General features: G+C 35.0%; 1 protein-coding gene across 1 annotated transcript in view; it reads left to right on the top strand.

Annotated features, from left to right (window-relative positions):
* The window catches only part of LOC132558522 (ryanodine receptor 2-like), a 157435-nt gene that overhangs the window by 46278 nt on the left and 90523 nt on the right, over window positions 1–20634 (top strand). The window contains 15 exon segments of the mRNA XM_060223095.1: window positions 11813–11884; window positions 12144–12219; window positions 13144–13256; window positions 13711–13807; window positions 15002–15095; window positions 16801–16875; window positions 17099–17255; window positions 17479–17646; window positions 17827–17948; window positions 18270–18394; window positions 18677–18741; window positions 19095–19230; window positions 19683–19784; window positions 19952–20070; window positions 20267–20400. Coding sequence (XP_060079078.1) covers window positions 11813–11884; window positions 12144–12219; window positions 13144–13256; window positions 13711–13807; window positions 15002–15095; window positions 16801–16875; window positions 17099–17255; window positions 17479–17646; window positions 17827–17948; window positions 18270–18394; window positions 18677–18741; window positions 19095–19230; window positions 19683–19784; window positions 19952–20070; window positions 20267–20400 — 1655 coding nt within the window.

The raw sequence follows: 20634 nt of genomic DNA on the forward strand, positions 1-20634 counted from the left end.
CTTAATGATTCTTTAGGGGTGATTTTATTTGTCATTTTTCAATGCAATATGTACGAGATAACATGTTCTCATACATACACTTTCAGTGTTCTGATATATTTCCATTCTACTATCAGTTTTCTGTTTCGTTATATGTAGACTAGATAGGAGTATATTTGGTCAAGCATATGAATAATGCATTCAGGGGTCAAGGTGAGATGTACACCAAAAAGTAATTCTGGTGGATGTAAATGTAATACTGATATTCTGTGTTGCATTTATATATCATATATATCATTATTATCCTTAGTTGTAGTATATGAGACTGTACTTGGATTCACAGTGATTCAGTTGGGGTAAGAATAAATCTAGACGTCTCTGCAATAAACTGGCTGTCAGTCAGTTTTGGTATCAATATACTGACTGAAGTTGTTGGACTAAATAAAAGGCCTTCACAAAAAATAAGTAACTTTACAAATCTGTAAAATCATAACAGAACAAATTTATTAACAAACTTGTGATTTTGCCACCTAGTCATTATTATCACCATAACTTACAAGATGACCAAGTTTTTTTCAACTTTGCTTGCAAGACATCAATCTGACAGTCCAATCATACATGTAGAATCTGTTACACAAACAAAATGATGTCATTGATAGTGGAGACTTTCATTTATAATTCCATGGTCAATCTATTCTGAAAATCGCATCAATTCACTCCATGACATGGAAACGTAAATCATTCCTGCAGGAACACTAGATACATTGTTTCGTGAAATCTGACTGAGAGCCACATCACTTTTTATTGAAATATTAATGCGGAATAAACTGCTTTTATTTCAAAGGAACAAAATATTTTCAAAAAACGTTTTCATTAAACAAATTGCAATAGTTTACACTTTTACATCAATAATCAAGATAAATTTGTGACCATACTGTTTCGGTTGTTATTTATGAAGGCACAAGGAACTATTTTATTACCGGTGTTCATGAATTTGAGCTTGCTGTTGTTAGTGCTTAGTTTAGCAGAAAATTTACCTGACAAATTCCTGGTTTTTTTGTTTTGTTTTGTTTTTTATAGAAATTTGATAATAAAAATGTTAGAAATAAAATGTTAGCATGGGGTATACATTTAATATGATGCCAATGTGGATGGAAATTAGATAGAATTACACCATATTAACTGTAAACCTCATCTGGTAACAGTTAATTGTTTAAGTGTACACATCAATACTCTGATACATACACCATCAATATTCTGATACATACACCATCAATATTCTGATAATACACCATCAATATTCTGATACATACACCATCAATATTCTGATACATACACCATCAATATTCTGATACATATACTGTCAATATTCTGATACATACACCATCAATATTCTGATACATACACCATCAATATTCTGATACATACACCATCAATATTCTGATACATACACCATCAATATTCTGATACATACACCATCAATATTCTGATACATACACTGATACATACACCATCAATATTCTGATACATACACCATCAATATTCAGATACACATGCCATCAATATTCTGATACATACACCATCAATATTCTGATACATACACCATCAATATTCTGATACGTACACTGTCAATATTCTGATACATACACCATCAATATTCAGATACACATGCCATCAATATTCTGATACATACACCATCAATATTCTGATACATACACCATCAATATTCTGATACGTACACTGTCAATATTCTGATACGTACACTGTCAATATTCTGATACATACACCATCAATACTCTGATACGTACACCATCAATATTCTGATACATACACCATCAATACTCTGATACGTACACCATCAATATTCTGATACATACACCATCAATATTCTGATACATACACCATCAATATTCTGATACATACACCATCAATATTCTGATACATACACCATCAATATTCTGATACATACACCATCAATATTCTGATACATACACCATCAATATTCTGATACATACACCATCAATATTCTGATACATACACCATCAATATTCTGATACATACACCATCAATACTCTGATACGTACACCATCAATATTCTGATACATACACCATCAATATTCTGATACATACACCATCAATATTCTGATACATACACCATCAATATTCTGATACATACACCATCAATATTCTGATACATACACCGTCAATATTCTGATACATACACCATTAATATTCTGATAAATACATCATCAATATTCAGATGATACACCATCAATATTCTGATAATACACCATCAATATTCTGATACATACACCATCAATATTCTGATACATACACCATCAATATTCTGATACATACACTGATACATACACCATCAATATTCTGATACGTACACTGTCAATATTCTGATACATACACCATCAATATTCTGATACATACACCATCAATACTCTGATACATACACCATCAATATTCTGATACATACACCATCAATATTCTGATACATACACTGATACATACACCATCAATATTCTGATACGTACACTGTCAATATTCTGATACATACACCATCAATATTCTGATACATACACCATCAATACTCTGATACATACACCATCAATATTCTGATACATACACCATCAATATTCTGATACATACACCATCAATATTCTGATACATACACCATCAATACTCTGATACATACACCATCAATATTCTGATACATATACTGTCAATATTCTGATACGTACACCATCAATATTCTGATACATACACTGATACATACACCATCAATATTCTGATACATACACCATCAATATTCTGATACATACACCATCAATATTCTGATACATACACCATCAATACTCTGATACGTACACCATCAATATTCTGATACATACACTGTCAATATTCTGATACATACACCATCAATATTCTGATACATACACCATCAATATTCTGATACATACACCGTCAATATTCTGATACATACACCATTAATATTCTGATAAATACATCATCAATATTCAGATGATACACCATCAATATTCTGATATATACACCATCAATATTCTGATACATACACCATCAATACTCTGATACATACACCATCAATACTCTGATACATACACCATCAATATTCTGATACATACACCATCAATATTCTGATACATACACCATCAATACTCTGATACGTACACCATCAATATTCTGATACATACACCATCAATATTCTGATACATACACCATCAATATTCTGATACATACACCATCAATACTCTGATACATACACCATCAATACTCTGATACATACACCATCAATACTCTGATACATACACCATCAATATTCTGATACATACACCATCAATATTCTGATACATACACCATCAATATTCTGATACATACACCATCAATATTCTGATACATACACCATCAATATTCTGATACATACACCATCAATATTCTGATAAATACACCATCAATATTCTGATACATACACCATCAATATTCTGATACATACACATACACCATCAATATTCTGATACGTACACTGTCAATATTCTGATACGTACACTGTCAATATTCTGATACATACACCATCAATATTCTGATACATACACCATCAATATTCTGATACATACACCATCAATATTCTGATACATACACCATCAATATTCTGATACATACACCATCAATATTCTGATACATACACCATCAATACTCTGATACGTACACCATCAATATTCTGATACATACACTGTCAATATTCTGATACATACACCATCAATATTCTGATACATACACCATCAATATTCTGATACATACACCATCAATACTCTGATACATATACTGTCAATATTCTGATACATACACCATCAATATTCTGATACGTACACCATCAATATTCTGATACATACACCATCAATACTCTGATACGTACACCATCAATATTCTGATACATACACTGTCAATATTCTGATACATACACCATCAATATTCTGATACATACACCATCAATATTCTGATACATACACCATCAATATTCTGATACATACACCATCAATATTCTGATACATACATCATCAATATTTTGACACATACACTATCAATATTCTGAATGTTGATAGTATATATATCAGAATGTTCACCAAAAATATTCTGATACATTCATTTTCGATATTCTGATTTTTCTGATAAGTACATTATCAAATTTTCATCTGCATTGATCTTCTTTCACCAGAATTGATTTCATGTCATTGTGCTGAGATATGGGTTAATATTGAAATACATTTTGACATTGCCACTGCTCCAGGAAGTGATTTTGTGATTTGTGGTTGGAATTAATGACTAGTTGATCCATTAATTTCCATTACTGGTACATACTGATTGGATCATTACTTGTAGAATCCCATCACTCCTACATACCACATAATCGTAGGACTTGATGCACAATCAACACAGACTTACATTTAGCCTACAGTCAAAGAATGCGTTACTTGTAAAGAAATATGCTCTTCACCCTACGGTAGTCCAGAATCACATTTAAAGATTAAAAAAAACATCATTTGTCAGACTTGCCACTTGACTTAAAGTACATATGAGGATGTGTGTTCCATAGTATTTCCTTAAATAAAAAAGAAATAAGTTACTTTATCAGTGCATTTGGTATTGAAATGGCTAACAGTACTTTTTCGTCACGACCAATATCATCACTTGGGAATATTGGAAGCAGTGTTATACTTGTTTTGCATACAGGTTTTCAAGGTCAAGTCATTCTCAGCTTCTAGACCATTGAGGCTGTCTACAAAATTTCAATAAACTTACCTACTGAGATATGTATAGAAGTCAAAACAAAAAATTGTTTTGAGAATATGACGTATACAAAGGAAATGGGAGCTGGAGAAATCAATAGGAATGACTGGCTAGAAAGAAGACAGGTTTTCTGTGGAAGTGGTTACAACTAAAATAATTTGCACATTGAATATGACAGTTGCCGTCTGAGAAAGCCACCATTGATGAGTATTGATCTGATTGGCTGCTTTTGATATACTGTCCAGTTCTCTCTAATCCTGTGGCTGGCTTGATCCAATATCATGTGTAACACTTTTTTCACATGACCAAAGACACTGGTTGGATACAACAGCCCTTCACTAACTAAAGCTCACAAAACTTGATAATTCAGGCTTCACAGACTGGTATGCTCAGGAAACATAAGGCTTTAGGGTGTGAAATTTAGCAATTACCAGTCATCAGAATAGGGATTATAGCATCTGATTACAGAATGTGTGTGGTGGCATTTTGCTGTTTTGTATAAGCAAGGATCATAGATTTAATTAGATTGCATATTTTAACAGTATTCCAAACCCACTCTTGTCTCTTTACTATAAGCTTGTGTCGGACGAGTCTTTTGTCTTGCCTGAAATTGCCGTCTTTGTTGTGTAATCATATCAAAATATATTGATTAAGGTTGAGTGAAATAAAACATGTTATCTTTTTTTAAATTGAAGTGGAACATCGAAAAGTGTGAAGAACTTGGAGAGGATAGATGTTTAAGGGTGAAGGACTTGGGGAAGAATAGATGGTAAAAGGTAGGGGACTCGGGGAAGTATAGGTGGTTAAGGATGGAGGGCTTGGGGAAGAATAGATGGTAAAAGGTAGGGGACTTGGGGAAGTATAGGTGGTTAAGGGTGGAGGACTAGGGGAAGAATAGATGGTAAAAGGTAGGGGACTTGGGGAAGTATAGGTGGTTAAGGGTGGAGGACTTGGGGAAGAATAGATGGTAAAAGGTAGGGGACTTGGGGAAGTATAGGTAGTTAAGGGTGGAGGACTTGGGGAAGTATTGGTGGTTGAGGGTGGAGGACTTGGGGAAGAATAGATGGTAAAAGGTAGGGGACTTGGGGAAGTATAGGTGGTTAAGGGTGGAGGGCTTGGGGAAGTATAGGTGGTTGAGGGTGGAGGACTTGGGGAAGAATAGATGGTAAAAGGTAGGGGACTTGGGGAAGTATAGGTGGTTAAGGGTGGAGGACTAGGGGAAGTATTGGTGGTTGAGGGTGGAGGACTTGGGGAAGAATAGATGGTAAAAGGTAGGGGACTTGGGGAAGTATAGGTGGTTAAGGGTGGAGGACTTGGGGAAGTATTGGTGGTTGAGGGTGGAGGACTTGGGGAAGAATAGATGGTAAAAGGTAGGGGACTTGGGGAAGTATAGGTGGTTAAGGGTGGAGGACTAGGGGAAGAATAGATGGTAAAAGGTAGGGGACTTGGGGAAGAATAGATGGTAAAAGGTAGGGGACTTGGGGAAGTATAGGTGGTTAAGGGTGGAGGACTTGGGGAAGTATAGGTGGTTAAGGGTGGAGGACTTGGGGAAGAATAGATGGTAAAAGGTAGGGGACTTGGGGAAGAATAGATGGTAAAAGGTAGGGGACTTGGGGAAGTATAGGTGGTTAAAGGTGGAGGACTTGGGGAAAGACAAGTGTTGAGGAAGAATAGATGTTTAAGGATGGAGGATTTGGGGAAGGATAGGTGGTAAATGGTACAGGACTTGGGGGAAGAATAGATGGGTAAGGGTGGAGGACTTGGGGAAGGATAGGTGGGTAAGGGTGGAGGACTTGGGGAAGCATCGGTGGGTAAGGGTGGAGGACTTGGGGAAGAATCATAAGGTGGTTAAGGGTAGAGGATTTTTAGGAACACTAGGGACACCATAAGTGGATTAGGGTGGTAACGGAATTGGTCAAGTATCAGTTGATATCAGTAAGTACTTGATATATGTAATACAGAAGAAAAAATGATGTTCTTAGGAGAAGGAAAGCAAGATAAAAAAGTAAAATGTTAAATAACTGAAAATTAACAGATATAATAAGAAGAGGAGGTAATTCAACATGGCTAAATAATCAACATGGTGAAAGTAATAGATACACAATGATTCAAGGGAGGATCAGAGGGAGTAGGGGTTAAACAGATTGAAAGGTCAGGGATATAAGTGACTAGGGAGTAGGGGTTAAACAGATTGAAAGGTCAGGGATATAAGTGACTAGGGAGTAGGGGTTAAACAGATTGAAAGGTCAGGGATATAAGTGACTAGGGAGTAGGGGTTAAACAGATTGAAAGGTCAGGGATATAAGTGACTAGGGAGTAGGGGTTAAACAGATTGAAAGGTCAGGGATATAAGTGACTAATGAGATTGAAAGGTCAGGGGACTGGTAACTAAATATATGGTAATATCAAGTGAACTAGTGACTAAATAGATGGGATTGTCATAAAGACAAGTGACTAAACAGATTGGAAAGCTGAGGGACCATTGAGTAAAATGATAGAACAGTCAGAGAGACCAGTGACTAAACATATGGGAATGTGAAGTGAATTAGTGACTAAACAGATGGGTAGGTCACGTAGACAAGTATCTAAACAGACAGGAATGTGAAGTGATCTAGTGACTAAACAGATTGGAAAGTAGAAGCACCAGTTATTAAACAGATGGAAAGGTCAAAATGACTTAATAGTGACAAAAAGGTGTGAAGGTCAAGGGGCCAGTTACCAAACCAATGGGAAGACAGAGGGACTAGTGACTTAATAGAAATTCTGAGAGGATTACAAGATTACTTTGTTAAGAATGTAAATATACAGCACAGAATAATACAGTATAGTTGATATGATTACAAGATGTTTAAAGGTGTATTTGTAGTGTTGGAGCTCCACAGGGATGGGTAAACACAGGAAGATTTAGTTATGATGTGCTATGGTAAATGTGAATAAACATGTTAATATCTTGACACATCCATGTTACTTTGACTGCAAAAATAAATATTTACTCCTGACTGGGGGAGGATGAAGATCTTTCTGTAGAGACCATGTGAAGAATGATAAAGTTTGCTGAAGTATTTTGTTACTAACATAAAGCCCTTTCAAATTTATGGGTGACATGTTTTTTTTCGTTACTGCTTTAACTGTCAGTGATCGATATGTTATACAATAATAAATGTTACAATAAAATGTAACAATTCAAATTCTTGCCATCAAATTTGTGGATATTTACTGCAGTAAATTGCTATGCTGTCTGTGATGGAGCAGCTGCACTATGCATCAAGCCTGTGTGTAGGTGGGGTTGTTCCAGTGTAGCACTTAGGAAGTTTGGTACAGGTACCTAATGCCTGGTGGTAGCAGACTCTAGAGTTTATTATGAATTATGTAATAAAATCTGGGTGGCAGCATGTAGTCATATAGATTGATATGAAAACACCTCAGCCTTCAGTACTTCATTACTGCAAGTTGGAATATCCTGTGGAGGTGTAAAAAAACAACACCAAAAGGGTTTTCCATATACTTTAGTAGTTGGTGGCATAGAGCTATAGGGGTTGATGTTAAGCGGAATGAAGGGAGCCCTTGGTAGGAAGTAAATAGGGATTAGTAGGTATTTAAGTCTATAGTTGAAAGATTAAGAGGTTTGACCTTGAAGAAATGTGAAATGAGGCTGTTACAACCTGCAAACCCTTGACTTATTCTTGGCAATATGTGAATTGGGGGCTGTTATTAATTCTAGGGAACCTCTGATCTTCTTCTAGAGGCTGGCAGCAGAATACCATCATTTAAGCCACCATCATCTGTAATTTAAAGTGATAGTGATGTATTTGTAACATAATTAATTAATTTGATCTGCTCGCAATATCCTACATTTTCATCCCTATAGAGTAAGCACTAGTCTTGCTTTAAACACCTGTCCTTGTAATGAGCCGTTTTAAAAGATTATCATCTTTGTGACTACAATAGTTATAAAATAAAAATGTTTAATCTGTCCAGTTAAATTCTTCATCCAGTTTCCATTCACACATTTATTATTATAGATTTAATGTCTTTGTATGAAGATTTCATTCAAAACATTAAGACTCAAACAAGATTTCCAGATTGAATTCAAAATTTAGAGTCTATAACAAGATTTCCAGATTGAATTCAAAATTTCAGAGTCTATAACAAGATTTCCAGATTGAATTCAAAATTTCAGAGTCTATAACAAGATTTCCTGATTGAATTCAAAATTTCAGAGTCTATAACAAGATTTCCTGATTGAATTCAAAATTTCAGAGTCTATAACAAGATTTCCTGATTGAATTCCAAATTTAGAGTCTATAACAAGATTTCCTGATTGAATTCAAAATTTAGAGTCTATAACAAGATTTCCTGATTGAATTCAAAATTTCAGAGTCTATAACAAGATTTCCTGATTGAATTCAAAATTTAGAGTCTATAACAAGATTTCCTGATTGAATTCAAAATTTCAGAGTCTATAACAAGATTTCCAGATTGAATTCAAAATTTCACAGTCTATAACAAGATTTCCAGATTGAATTCAAAATTTAGAGTCTATAACAAGATTTCCAGATTGAATTCAAAATTTAGAGTCTATAACAAGATTTCCAGATTGAATTCAAAATTTCAGAGTCTATAACAAGATTTCCAGATTGAATTCAAAATTTCAGAGTCTATAACAAGATTTCCAGATTGAATTCAAAATTTAGAGTCTATAACAAGATTTCCAGATTGAATTCAAAATTTAGAGTCTATAACAAGATTTCCAGATTGAATTCAAAATTTAGAGTCTATAACAAGATTTCCAGATTGAATTCAAAATTTAGAGTCTATAACAAGATTTCCAGATTGAATTCAAAATTTAGAGTCTATAACAAGATTTCCAGATTGAATTCAAAATTTAGAGTCTATAACAAGATTTCCAGATTGAATTCAAAATTTCAGAGTCTATAACAAGATTTCCTGATTGAATTCAAAATTTAGAGTCTATAACAAGATTTCCAGATTGAATTCAAAATTTAGAGTCTATAACAAGATTTCCTGATTGAATTCAAAATTTAGAGTCTATAACAAGATTTCCTGATTGAATTCAAAATTTAGAGTCTATAACAAGATTTCCTGATTGAATTCAAAATTTAGAGTCTATAACAAGATTTCCTGATTGAATTCAAAATTTAGAGTCTATAACAAGATTTCCTGATTGAATTCAAAATTTAGAGTCTATAACAAGATTTCCTGACATTTTGGTTATCCAGAACACGATTTGTACTTCATGTTCGATTCCATATTGTTAAAATTTTATGTCAATTAAGGCAAGTGAATCTACCAAATCAGTGATATAGTGGTTGCATTGTGTACTAAGGATATTGGTGTAAACAATTTGTTTTTTAATGTCTCCTGGATTAATTGACATTGACAAGTATAAGTTTGCTGAAACTGCAAAACCAACACAAATGAATTCTGGAAAGGTCAAACTGCCTTGCCAGATGTAAATGCCATCCACAGGAAGATTTCTCAAATTTTCTGTGACTGTATTCCAATAAAATTTATTTGATTACTGAAGAACTCTTGGATTTAATTTGCATCCTTTGTAAATAAAGCCCCATGTAACAATGAAACACTGAGATATTTGTTGTGTTCTACAGCAATAGTGGTCAATAGTCATTAGATTACTTCTAAGGGTTAGTTTTGTTTCTAATTTATTCTTTGATTACATTTAACCTACCTGCACAGCTGATATAAAATGTACACTGATACACCTTTATTAATTTTTTTTTTCTAAGTCATTTGACCCAAAGGATCAGGATGACTTATTGACATTGCATTCCGTCTGTTGTCATATGTTATACAGAATGTCTTCTACATAAACTTTTCACTTTTTTGACTTCTTTAAAACTAATTCACCAATATATATCATATTTGGCCACAAACAACCTTGGGGAAAAGCAGTTCAAAATTGTGATATTTATGTGTCGGGGGGCCCGCTTGACTAAATTTCCTTGTAAAGCCATTAATTAGTTTTACAAAAATTGTGAGATTCAAAGCAGTCCTGGATCCAGGTATCCACTGTTAAGAAAGTGAAGTTTACTATGGTTTATACAGGAAAAGTATATTTTTGACATATTCTGCTGCATCAGTATGCCAATGTAAATTGTATTTGGTCACAATCATCCCTATAGCACAGCAGTTGTAAAATGTATGGATTTTACCTCCAGGAAGCTAGGGGGAGGGACTTCCAGTGTGGCAAAATGTTCTAAATTTTAGAATCTTTTCAACTAGTAGAAATATTTTCTCAGCGTATATAATACAGACAAACAACATACAAATGACAGGAATTGGAAGTTGTCTATAATATTATGTTGTAACCATCAACACTGAAACCATATTTGGTCTACCGTCACAGCCAGTTGTCAGAGGAAAACTGATATAAAACATACTACTGTCTCTGTTAAATGATTTAATGCAAACTAATGAAGAATGATACATACACTCAAAAACAAATCAGAATGGTTTTATTAGTTTCCTAATTGTTCCTGTTATCACTGCTGCTGTTACACCTGGACCTTCATAGCCAATCAAATGGCTATCAAGGTCTGTGTGCCTCTTGTTTTAATTTCTAACTCATGTTTATGTCCTACCAGTGGTATTGGTTAATTGATTATTTTCTTTACTAATTGGTTCACGGTTCATCATACAAAATCATTTATAAATCCATCTGAAGCATCATTACTTGATCATTAGGCAAGTAGGTCACTGCTACCTCAAATGTTTTGCTACAGTGATTGATAGTGTAGTAAGACATTATGTTTAACCCCTTTTCTCTGATATTGCTAAATGACATTAACTTTCTACACAGATAATTCTCCAGGAATACTCCATCATAATCAGATAAATGTTATACATTGTATACAGAGACATCTCCATCATTTCAGCTGCAGCTCAGTGAGATTAAATCTCATGTTCTATATCCTTATGTTTACCTTTTTGGATATTACAGGATAATGAGAAATGAAATCTTATGATTTTCTGTTAGCAGACAGCACAGTCCGGTCACAGAACACTTCTATATGGCCATGCTGTGTTACTAAGGCATCTCCATAGCAACATGGTGAGTAAGGATTTGTTAATAATCCCCTGAATTAAAGCTTTAATGATTCAATCCTATAAACCTATTGTGTGTAATTTTCACAGTATTTACTTCAAATAATTAATCATTATGTTTTGTCTTTTAAACACACGTATCTGCTGTTGGACCCCAAACTGTTTGTCCATCGTTTGAGATTGTAGTGAACTCTATGTCAAATATAACAGCATCATACCTTTACATACAATGTATCATCACAATTAGGTTTATTGTTTCATTACAGTATCTGTCCTGCCTGTCAACCAGCTCATCAAATGATAAACTCGCCTTTGATGTCGGTCTGCAGGAAACAGCACAAGGTACATATATGCATATGTCTGCATAATTATGTTAACAGTTAGTAATCAGAACCTGACTAGACAAATGGTTTGTACAATTGAGACATGTTAATTGTCATTTGTACTTAAGTTTGAAATTTCAAAAGAGCATTATTCTTCGGTTTGACTGAGCTCAAAAATGTTTTGTAAATTATTAACTACTTGTCCAGACATTTTTTTTATCGAGTATTGTTCTCTCCTTAATCTTTTCTATAATGGCCTTCAAAGTATAATGGAATAACTGATGCAGGTGCTTGTTGATGGAGTTAAGATACCTCGAGGGACACTACTAATGGAGTCAAGACATGCAGACCTAAAACATTTATTTTACCTATAATTTGATTGACAACTGAACAACATAAGTATGTTACTCTGTACTTGCAGCAGCCAGCATTCTCTCAACCTCCTTTCTAAGGGAAAAGGAAAATCAATAGAATCATCTCGTTTTATCAATTTAAAACATCTACATTCGGATCATATATCTTATTGAAAGAAAACTATTTTGCAAAATTTCTTATCAGGTAAAAAACTTATCAAATTGAATAACTTCTGTACATTGTCCTGATCACTTTCCTGAAGCAGATACCTGAAATTGGATATTTCAGTCCACCAGTTTTAAACAGCATTGCTCAGATTTTTTCTATCCTTGGCAAGTTACAGTCCATCATCTGTCCTAAGACAATTATTCTTGTAACTGTTTCTCCCGAAATTAAGTTCCAGATAAATCTGTCTCAATATTATAGGTTTCCCTTATCCATATTTTTGCATGTTTGATTTTTGAGTTGATTGAATTAAGGAAGCCACTAATTGTGAAGAACTATTGGATAGATTTTACAAAAAGTTTATAAAAGTTCTGCTTGTTCCTATATATATATACAAATTAATAACATTTTCTCCTGGCTATAGGTGAGTCCTGTTGGTGGACCATCCATCCGGCCTCCAAACAGAGGTCAGAAGGTGAAAAGGTCAGGGTAGGAGATGACCTTATTCTTGTTAGCGTGTCATCAGAGAGATATTTGGTAAGTGTTGATCAAGAAGTGCACAATACTTCAAATTTATTTGTTAGAAATTGGAGCATGTTTATATGTTTTTACATTCCTGAATACCCATTGTAGAATCTGTCCTTGAGATGGTCCAACGGTATTTATATAACTTTTTTTCAAGAACCAGTAAATCTGTTCTAATTAGCTTTGCAGCCTGTAAATATGTCCAGTTTTATGTTTATGAATGATCAATGATTTTTTTTTTTAAATTGTCTTCAAAATTATTTGAATGCTCATAAATCTAATCAGAAATAAAGGAAACTTGAGTGATATTGAACTAGTTGGGGAAGTTCTTGTCCGATCCATTGTTTCATCCTAAACTGTGCTTTGTCATTTGACCTACAAACCCTAAGAGATTTGTATTGGGAAGTACAATATTAATTTTTATAGTATCAGTGAATGATAGTTCATGCTTTGGTATATGTTTCAGCACATCTATGGAGGCTCAATGGTGATAGCATCGTTCCAGCAGACATTATGGACTGTAGTACCCATGAGTTCAGGAGCAATCAGTCAGAAATCTCTAGGTAAATCTCCACATAACTAAGTTGTCATAAATTTGACATAGAGAAAGTTAAATCTTGTGACATCATTTAGGTAACATTTGGATGTCTACATAAGATTGTGTTTGTATTTTGATGATATTGATTGTAGGCCACCTAGAATGACAATGTGTAGGCAATGTTGGCAGTGCTTCCTTTATTGAAAGTGCTAGCTGTCATACAATAAATGGAAAAAAGTTTGTTTTTTAACAATAACTTAAGAGGCAACTCAAACACTTCCATACCGTTCTTCTTTAGCGGGCAACCCAATCTCTTCCATACAGTACTTCTTTACCGGGCAACCCAATCCCTTCCATACAGTACTTCTTTAGCGGGCAACCCAATCTCTTCCATACAGTACTTCTTTACCGGGCAACCCAATCTCTTCCATACAGTACTTCTTTACCGAGTAACCCAATCCCTTCCATACAGTACTTCTTTACCGAGTAACCCAATCTCTTCCATACAGTACTTCTTTACCGAGTATTCCAATCTCTTCCATACTGTTCTTATTTACCAGGTAACCCAATCTCTTCCATACAGTTCTTCTTTACCGGGCAACCCAATCTCTTCCATACAGTACTTCTTTACCGAGTAACCCAATCTCTTCCATACAGTACTTCTTTACCGAACAACCCAATCTCTTCAATACAGTACTTCTTTACCGAGTATTCCAATCTCTTCCATACCGTTCTTATTTACCAGGTAACCCAATCTCTTCCATACAGTACTTCTTTACCGAGTAACCCAATCTCTTCCATACAGTACTTCTTTACCGAGTATTCCAATCTCTTCCATACCGTTCTTCTTTACCGGGTAACCCAATCTCTTCCATACAGTACTTCTTAACCAAGTAACCCAATCTCTTCCATACAGTACTTCTTTACCGAGTAACCCAATCTCTTCCATACCGTTCTTATTTACCAGGTAACCCAATCTCTTCCATATAGTTCTTCTTTACCGGGCAACCCAATCTCTTCCATACAGGTCTTATTTACCGGGCAACCCAATCTCTTCCATACAGTACTTCTTTACCAAGTAACCCAATCTCTTCCATACCATTCTTATTTACCAGGTAACCCAATCTCTTCCATACCGTTCTTATTTACCTGGTAACCCAATCTCTTCCATACATTTCTTCTTTACTGTGTAACCTAATCTCTTTGCCAATTTTTACAGGTAATACTCTTGGAGGGGATGTAATAAGACTATTTCATGGTCATATGGATGAATGTTTAACTATACCAGAAGCAGGGAGCGAAAATGAATTTACGTAAGTATTTATGTTTATATGTTTATCAGGTAATTGAATAACAATATATCCCAGACTTTGGTCACCATAGTGACTGACACTACTGAAGAAGGCACTGCAGTTGCTGATGTCACTCAGAAGGTGTGTCATCATATTGACTGACACCACTGGTAACACAGTGATTGATGCCACCCAGAAGGAGGGTCACCAAAGTGACTAAGTCGCTGGTGATGGTACTATAGTTGCTGATGCCGCCCTGTAATAAGGTCACCATAGTGACTTATCAGTTGTGATGGCACTATAGTGACTGATGCCATCTAGTAAGAGGGTCATTATAGTGACTGAACAGTGATGAAGGCACAACAGTGACAGATGCCACCCAGTGGAAGGGTTATCTTTGTTTATGTTATGGTAACAAAGGCTATATAGAAGTGATGAGTGTTATCATAGAGCCTGAGATCACTCAGTAATTAGTGTGACTAGGTAGAGTGACAAAGTGGCAGAGGCTAGTGAGCAGGGATCATTAATAGAGGTCAAAGGCAGCATTACTGGAAAACAATTTTTTTCTGTAGCTCAGAACTTTGACTGTAACATTAGTACATCTATGATCTAAACAGTTCTCATTTGCTGTTAGAGTGTAGATTTGTGTCTCTATATTAGGCCTTATAGTATCGCTATTGGCCAAGTAGTAGACATGTATATTTGTTGTCTCTCAGTTGACTCAGTATTCTTAGAAGCAGTTTTGCCCTAGAATTAATCTGTCAATCCTCTTACAGTCTCAATCCTGTCACTCTAGATTACAAAAAACATGCTTGCCTTCAGACAATCTGGAAATTTCTGTTCCTGGAAATCAATAAATTATTGTAATATTTTACACAAGATTAGCGGAGTGCTGTATATATGTCTCCACAGTGATATCAGTCGGAACAGTAAATGTCCAGTCTGCCATGATTTGAAAATGCCTTAAAGAATGAGAGTAAATAAAAAAGGGTTACTACGTAATCTGACTGATGAGGATTTTAGTATCTATACTTTTCCAGTAGACAGGACAACAGATTGTATGTTACTTCATTGTCTTCTTATTCATCAGTGTCAAGTGCTAAAAGCTTTGGCAGTTGTTTATGACATGTATATATATGATCCATTACATTGTGAGGATATAACAGCAAGCAGTCTTGTTGATGTAACAGCCATCTCTTAGGACCCAGAAACTGTCAAATATTTCATGATGTGTGAATATTTAAAAATAAAAAGCAAGTTTCTTATTTGAGTGTAAATAGAAGATGGAATGAACTTCAAAACATACATGAGTGATTGGATGGTGCAGTGGTAACTCACTTGGCCTTGCAGTAGTAAGGTGTTTAGTTCCAGTAATAGACATGAGAAATTATTGGTCACCTGCCTGACCACATGGGTTTTCATCAAGTTTTCTGGTTTCCTCATACAATGATATCCCTAATACATTTCCAGGCCAACAACAGTGATTATTATGTTTTAGAAAAACTTGTTTCACAACTTCAAAGATAATAAAGTTTAAAACCTTAAAACGATCACTATAAACAACCTTCAGAATATACACAAAGGGACATGATAAACAGCATAAAATGCTAGACAGCCCACTGCCTTCTTTGTACCTCTCTTCTTCTTCAGAGAAAAATGAGCATGTAGCCGCTTTTGCCAAGACATCATCTACTGCTTCATATATATAATGTGGATTTTGTTTCAGAGCGGTCATGTATGAAACTGGAGCAGTATGTAGCCATGCAAGGTCACTTTGGAGAATAGAACTTATACGAACAAAGTAAGTCAAAAAACAATAAGTCCCTTGAATATGTAAGAAGATCAGGAAAACATTTATTTTGAGCCATACAGCTATGAAATGTAATTTTCAACATATTATTATTAGCAAATGTTCATCAGCTAACATACATAATTTGGAAAACAAGTTATACATGTACTTCCCTGTGATGCTTCTATCTTAATAACCAGTCGTATTATTGGCAATCTGACCGTCTCCCCAACAGGTGGGCTGGTGGATTTATGGGATGGGGACAGCAGTGTAGACTACGCCACGTGACATCAGGCAGGTATTTGGCTGTGACCAACGACAACAACGTCATCACTGTCCATAGACTCAAGGCAGACGAGAAGAGCATCTCGTTTGTATTGATGGCATCAAAGGTAAAATCATTTTTCCCTTGATATTGTTCACATCTTTATCACCTATCCTTTTGTGATGATAAATACAGATCATACTGTGTTATGTCCCTTTGTTGGTTTTTTGATATTCTGTTTCCTTTTTCATACAAGAAGTGGGTTTTTTTTTGTTTTTAAATTTTGTTTTGTAACATCAAAGTGATATAAATGTGACTATATTGACTACCTGGATATTTTTACCTTATAGGATGAGAAAAAACAAGCAGAGGGTCGTGAAGATGAAGGCATGGGAAAAGCAGACATAAAATATGGTGACTCTATGGTTTTCATCCAACACAGTGATACAGGAAAGTGGCTCTCCTACCAGACATTTGAGACTAAGAAACGGGGACTTGGCAGGATTGAGGAGAAAAAGGTTTGCTAAGATTCTTTTAAAAGAAGTCATTTTATAACTGCCATCTTTTTTATGGTCTTTGCAATTTGGTATCACCAAGATAATTATTTCCAAATAATATCCTGTGACAGACAACTCATTTCATCAGTAAAGTAGGTTGGGAATATTATGAAAGTAAGTTCTACTCCATTACCGTTACAGGCTGTGATGCTGGTTGAAGGTCACATGGATGATGGATTTTCATTGAGTCGTGCCCAAGAAGAAGAGTCCAGATCAGCCAGGGTTATTCGCAAATGTCAATCACTTTTCACAAAGTTCATCAAGTATGTACATTATACATTCTTCTGAATGATTGTATAAAAAACGTACAAGTGAATAGTACCTTTCCGTTCAACTTTAATTAGATACACTAGAACCAAACAATGAATTAAACTGCATCATACAGCTGTTTGGTCCTTCTAGGACTCGTCGATGATGCTACATCATAATGGTGGTTCATCCTTCTAGGACTCATCATTGGGCTTAAAATTGTTTTGGATCAAGAGTTCTATTTGTAATTTATCATTTCAACCTTTAAAGAAGGAAACTCATATGAAATGTCTTTTAATGGTCACAGAGTACACTTAACCTATATTTTCCTGCAGAGCACTGGACTCCCTGAAAACGGAAGGCAAGTCTAGTGTGACCTGGTCTCGAGTTAGCCTTTCTGAAGTACTCAAGTGCCTTGAAGATCTTATCGACTACTTTGCTCAGCCTGGGGAGGAGGAAGGTAAGTTTATCTAGCTATTAATTAAAATTTTTGGTAAATACAGTAATGAAAGTTACAAAATGTTGTAAAAATTTATGCTTAATTGCTTGATGGACATTGTTTCAAATTTGCTTTTTGCATTCAAAAGTTGCAATATATCAGTGCTAAGAGCTGTTTATAACATTTTTCTATGAATATGTTCATTCTTGACGAGTTGTACAATCACATAACATTACTGTTGTTTCATTGTTTTTTTTATTTTTATAATGTATAAAACTAGATTTTTGCATTTTCATTTTTCAGAACATGAAGAAAAACAAAACAAACTACGAGCTTTAAGAAACAGACAAGATCTTTTCCAAGAGGAGGTAACTAGATGGTCAACCTTCAACAGTCAAGTTTATATATTATAGTGCCTTGACATGAAATTACTTTCAAATTCAGAAGCAATTGATATTTTACTGATTTCAAATTTGTTTTTCTCTTTTAGCTGTACATCTGATACAGCAAGCTTCTGATTTCAGCTAATTCTGATTTCTGCGGACATGTTTTCATAAAATTTTCTCTTTACGTATTTCAAATTGTTTATTGTACATGCTTAATTCAGTCAGTTTTCTAAGATTGTCGTCTTTATCTGATATTGTAAAAACTAATGAGCTGTAAACTTAGGGTGTCCTATTATAATTATGACTCAGCTAATTAACCCATTCTGTTTGACTAGGGTATGATAGCCCTGATCCTGGAGACAATAGACAAGTTCAGCCAATACAAAAGTCGCCGCCATTTCGCTCACTATGCAGGGGAGGATGCTTCCAACAAGTATGAGGACATCTCCAGTTATCTCTACTTACTGCTGGGTGAGTTTGTCCACTTACTGCCCTTTGATTGTCTCTGTTTGTCGAAACACGTGTCTTTAGTCTGGACAGCTCAGACGGTTAGAGCATTGGCCTACTTGGCTAAGATGAAGATCTGTGGTGTAGAGTTAGACATTTCCTACTCTGACTGTTTGTGTTTCTCAGAAGGCTTGTCTTTGCTGACATGATTGTGTCCTTGTGTAAGATACTATATAGCTTTACCTTTATTGCTCTATATAGTATACTACAGGCCTCTCGTATGTTGTGTGAGGTAGCTACTACCAGGAAACCTCGCCTCAAAATAACCCTTGCTGTTCATGGATCGATACCCAGCAAAGTCATCAGAATTATAAACAGTAGTATACATGTTGTTATTTAAACTTTTAACTTTCTGAAGTTTTATGCTTTAGTTATTTCTGAAGGAATTTTTACCTTGTGTATGTTTTTGTTTGTAGCGGCGATGATTCGTGGAAATCGTGCCAACTGTGCACAGTTTGCCCAGTCATACCGCCTTGATTGGCTGGTGGACCGATTGGAGAGTCAGCAATCTTCCAAAGGTCAGTATACATCTCCTTTCCAGTAAATAAATGCCTTTTTTAGTGAAACTGTAGCTAAAGTTCCTATGTTTGAAATATATGAAAGCAAGACATTTGTTTAATGATAACAGGTTTGTTTGACAGCTGGCTTGTTTCCGCTTTGTTATGATGCTGTCTTGTACTTGTAGGAGTGTTAGAGGTGCTACACTGTGTCCTCATCGACAGCCCTGAGGCACTGAACATGATCAAAGAAAAACATATCAACACCATCATATCCCTCATAGACCGCCATGGCAGGGATCCAAAGGTACGCTCTCCATTAGCCCATATCTCACTGCTCATACTCTAAGCAAAAAGTCTCATTTCACCAACAGTACTTTGTAAAATGGCACTCAAAAAAATTCCATTGAGAAGTTTAAAACATGTCATTAAGATGAATGAACAAAATTAATCTTGATAATTTTACATTTGACCTTCATCTCTGTATTTGACATTGACATCAGGTTCTGGATGTGCTTTGTTCATTATGTGTGGGTAATGGAGTAGCTGTGAGAACCAACCAAAATCTGATCTGTGATAACTTGTTACCTGGCTGTGACTTACTACTACAAACCAAGCTCATCGACCATGTTAGCAGGTATATTTTTGTCAAGGGAAATAACTATAGGGAGAATAAGTGAAAAAGAGAATATAGAGAGAATGACAACATTTTAGATATCATTTAAAAGATTAAAGGAAATTGCATGTACAGTGTGATTTTATCTTTTCATACTTGAGAATGTTTTATCCGTTTCACAAATCAATTTTTGAAGTTGACATAGACACATTTTTGATACTAACATAATTTCTTATAGCTTCGTAATATGTATTA

The sequence above is a fragment of the Ylistrum balloti genome, unplaced genomic scaffold, assembly GCF_031769215.1.
Source record: "Ylistrum balloti isolate Yb309-2 unplaced genomic scaffold, AGI_CSIRO_Ybal_v1 Utg369660, whole genome shotgun sequence".
Taxonomy (NCBI): Eukaryota; Metazoa; Mollusca; class Bivalvia; order Pectinida; family Pectinidae; genus Ylistrum; species Ylistrum balloti.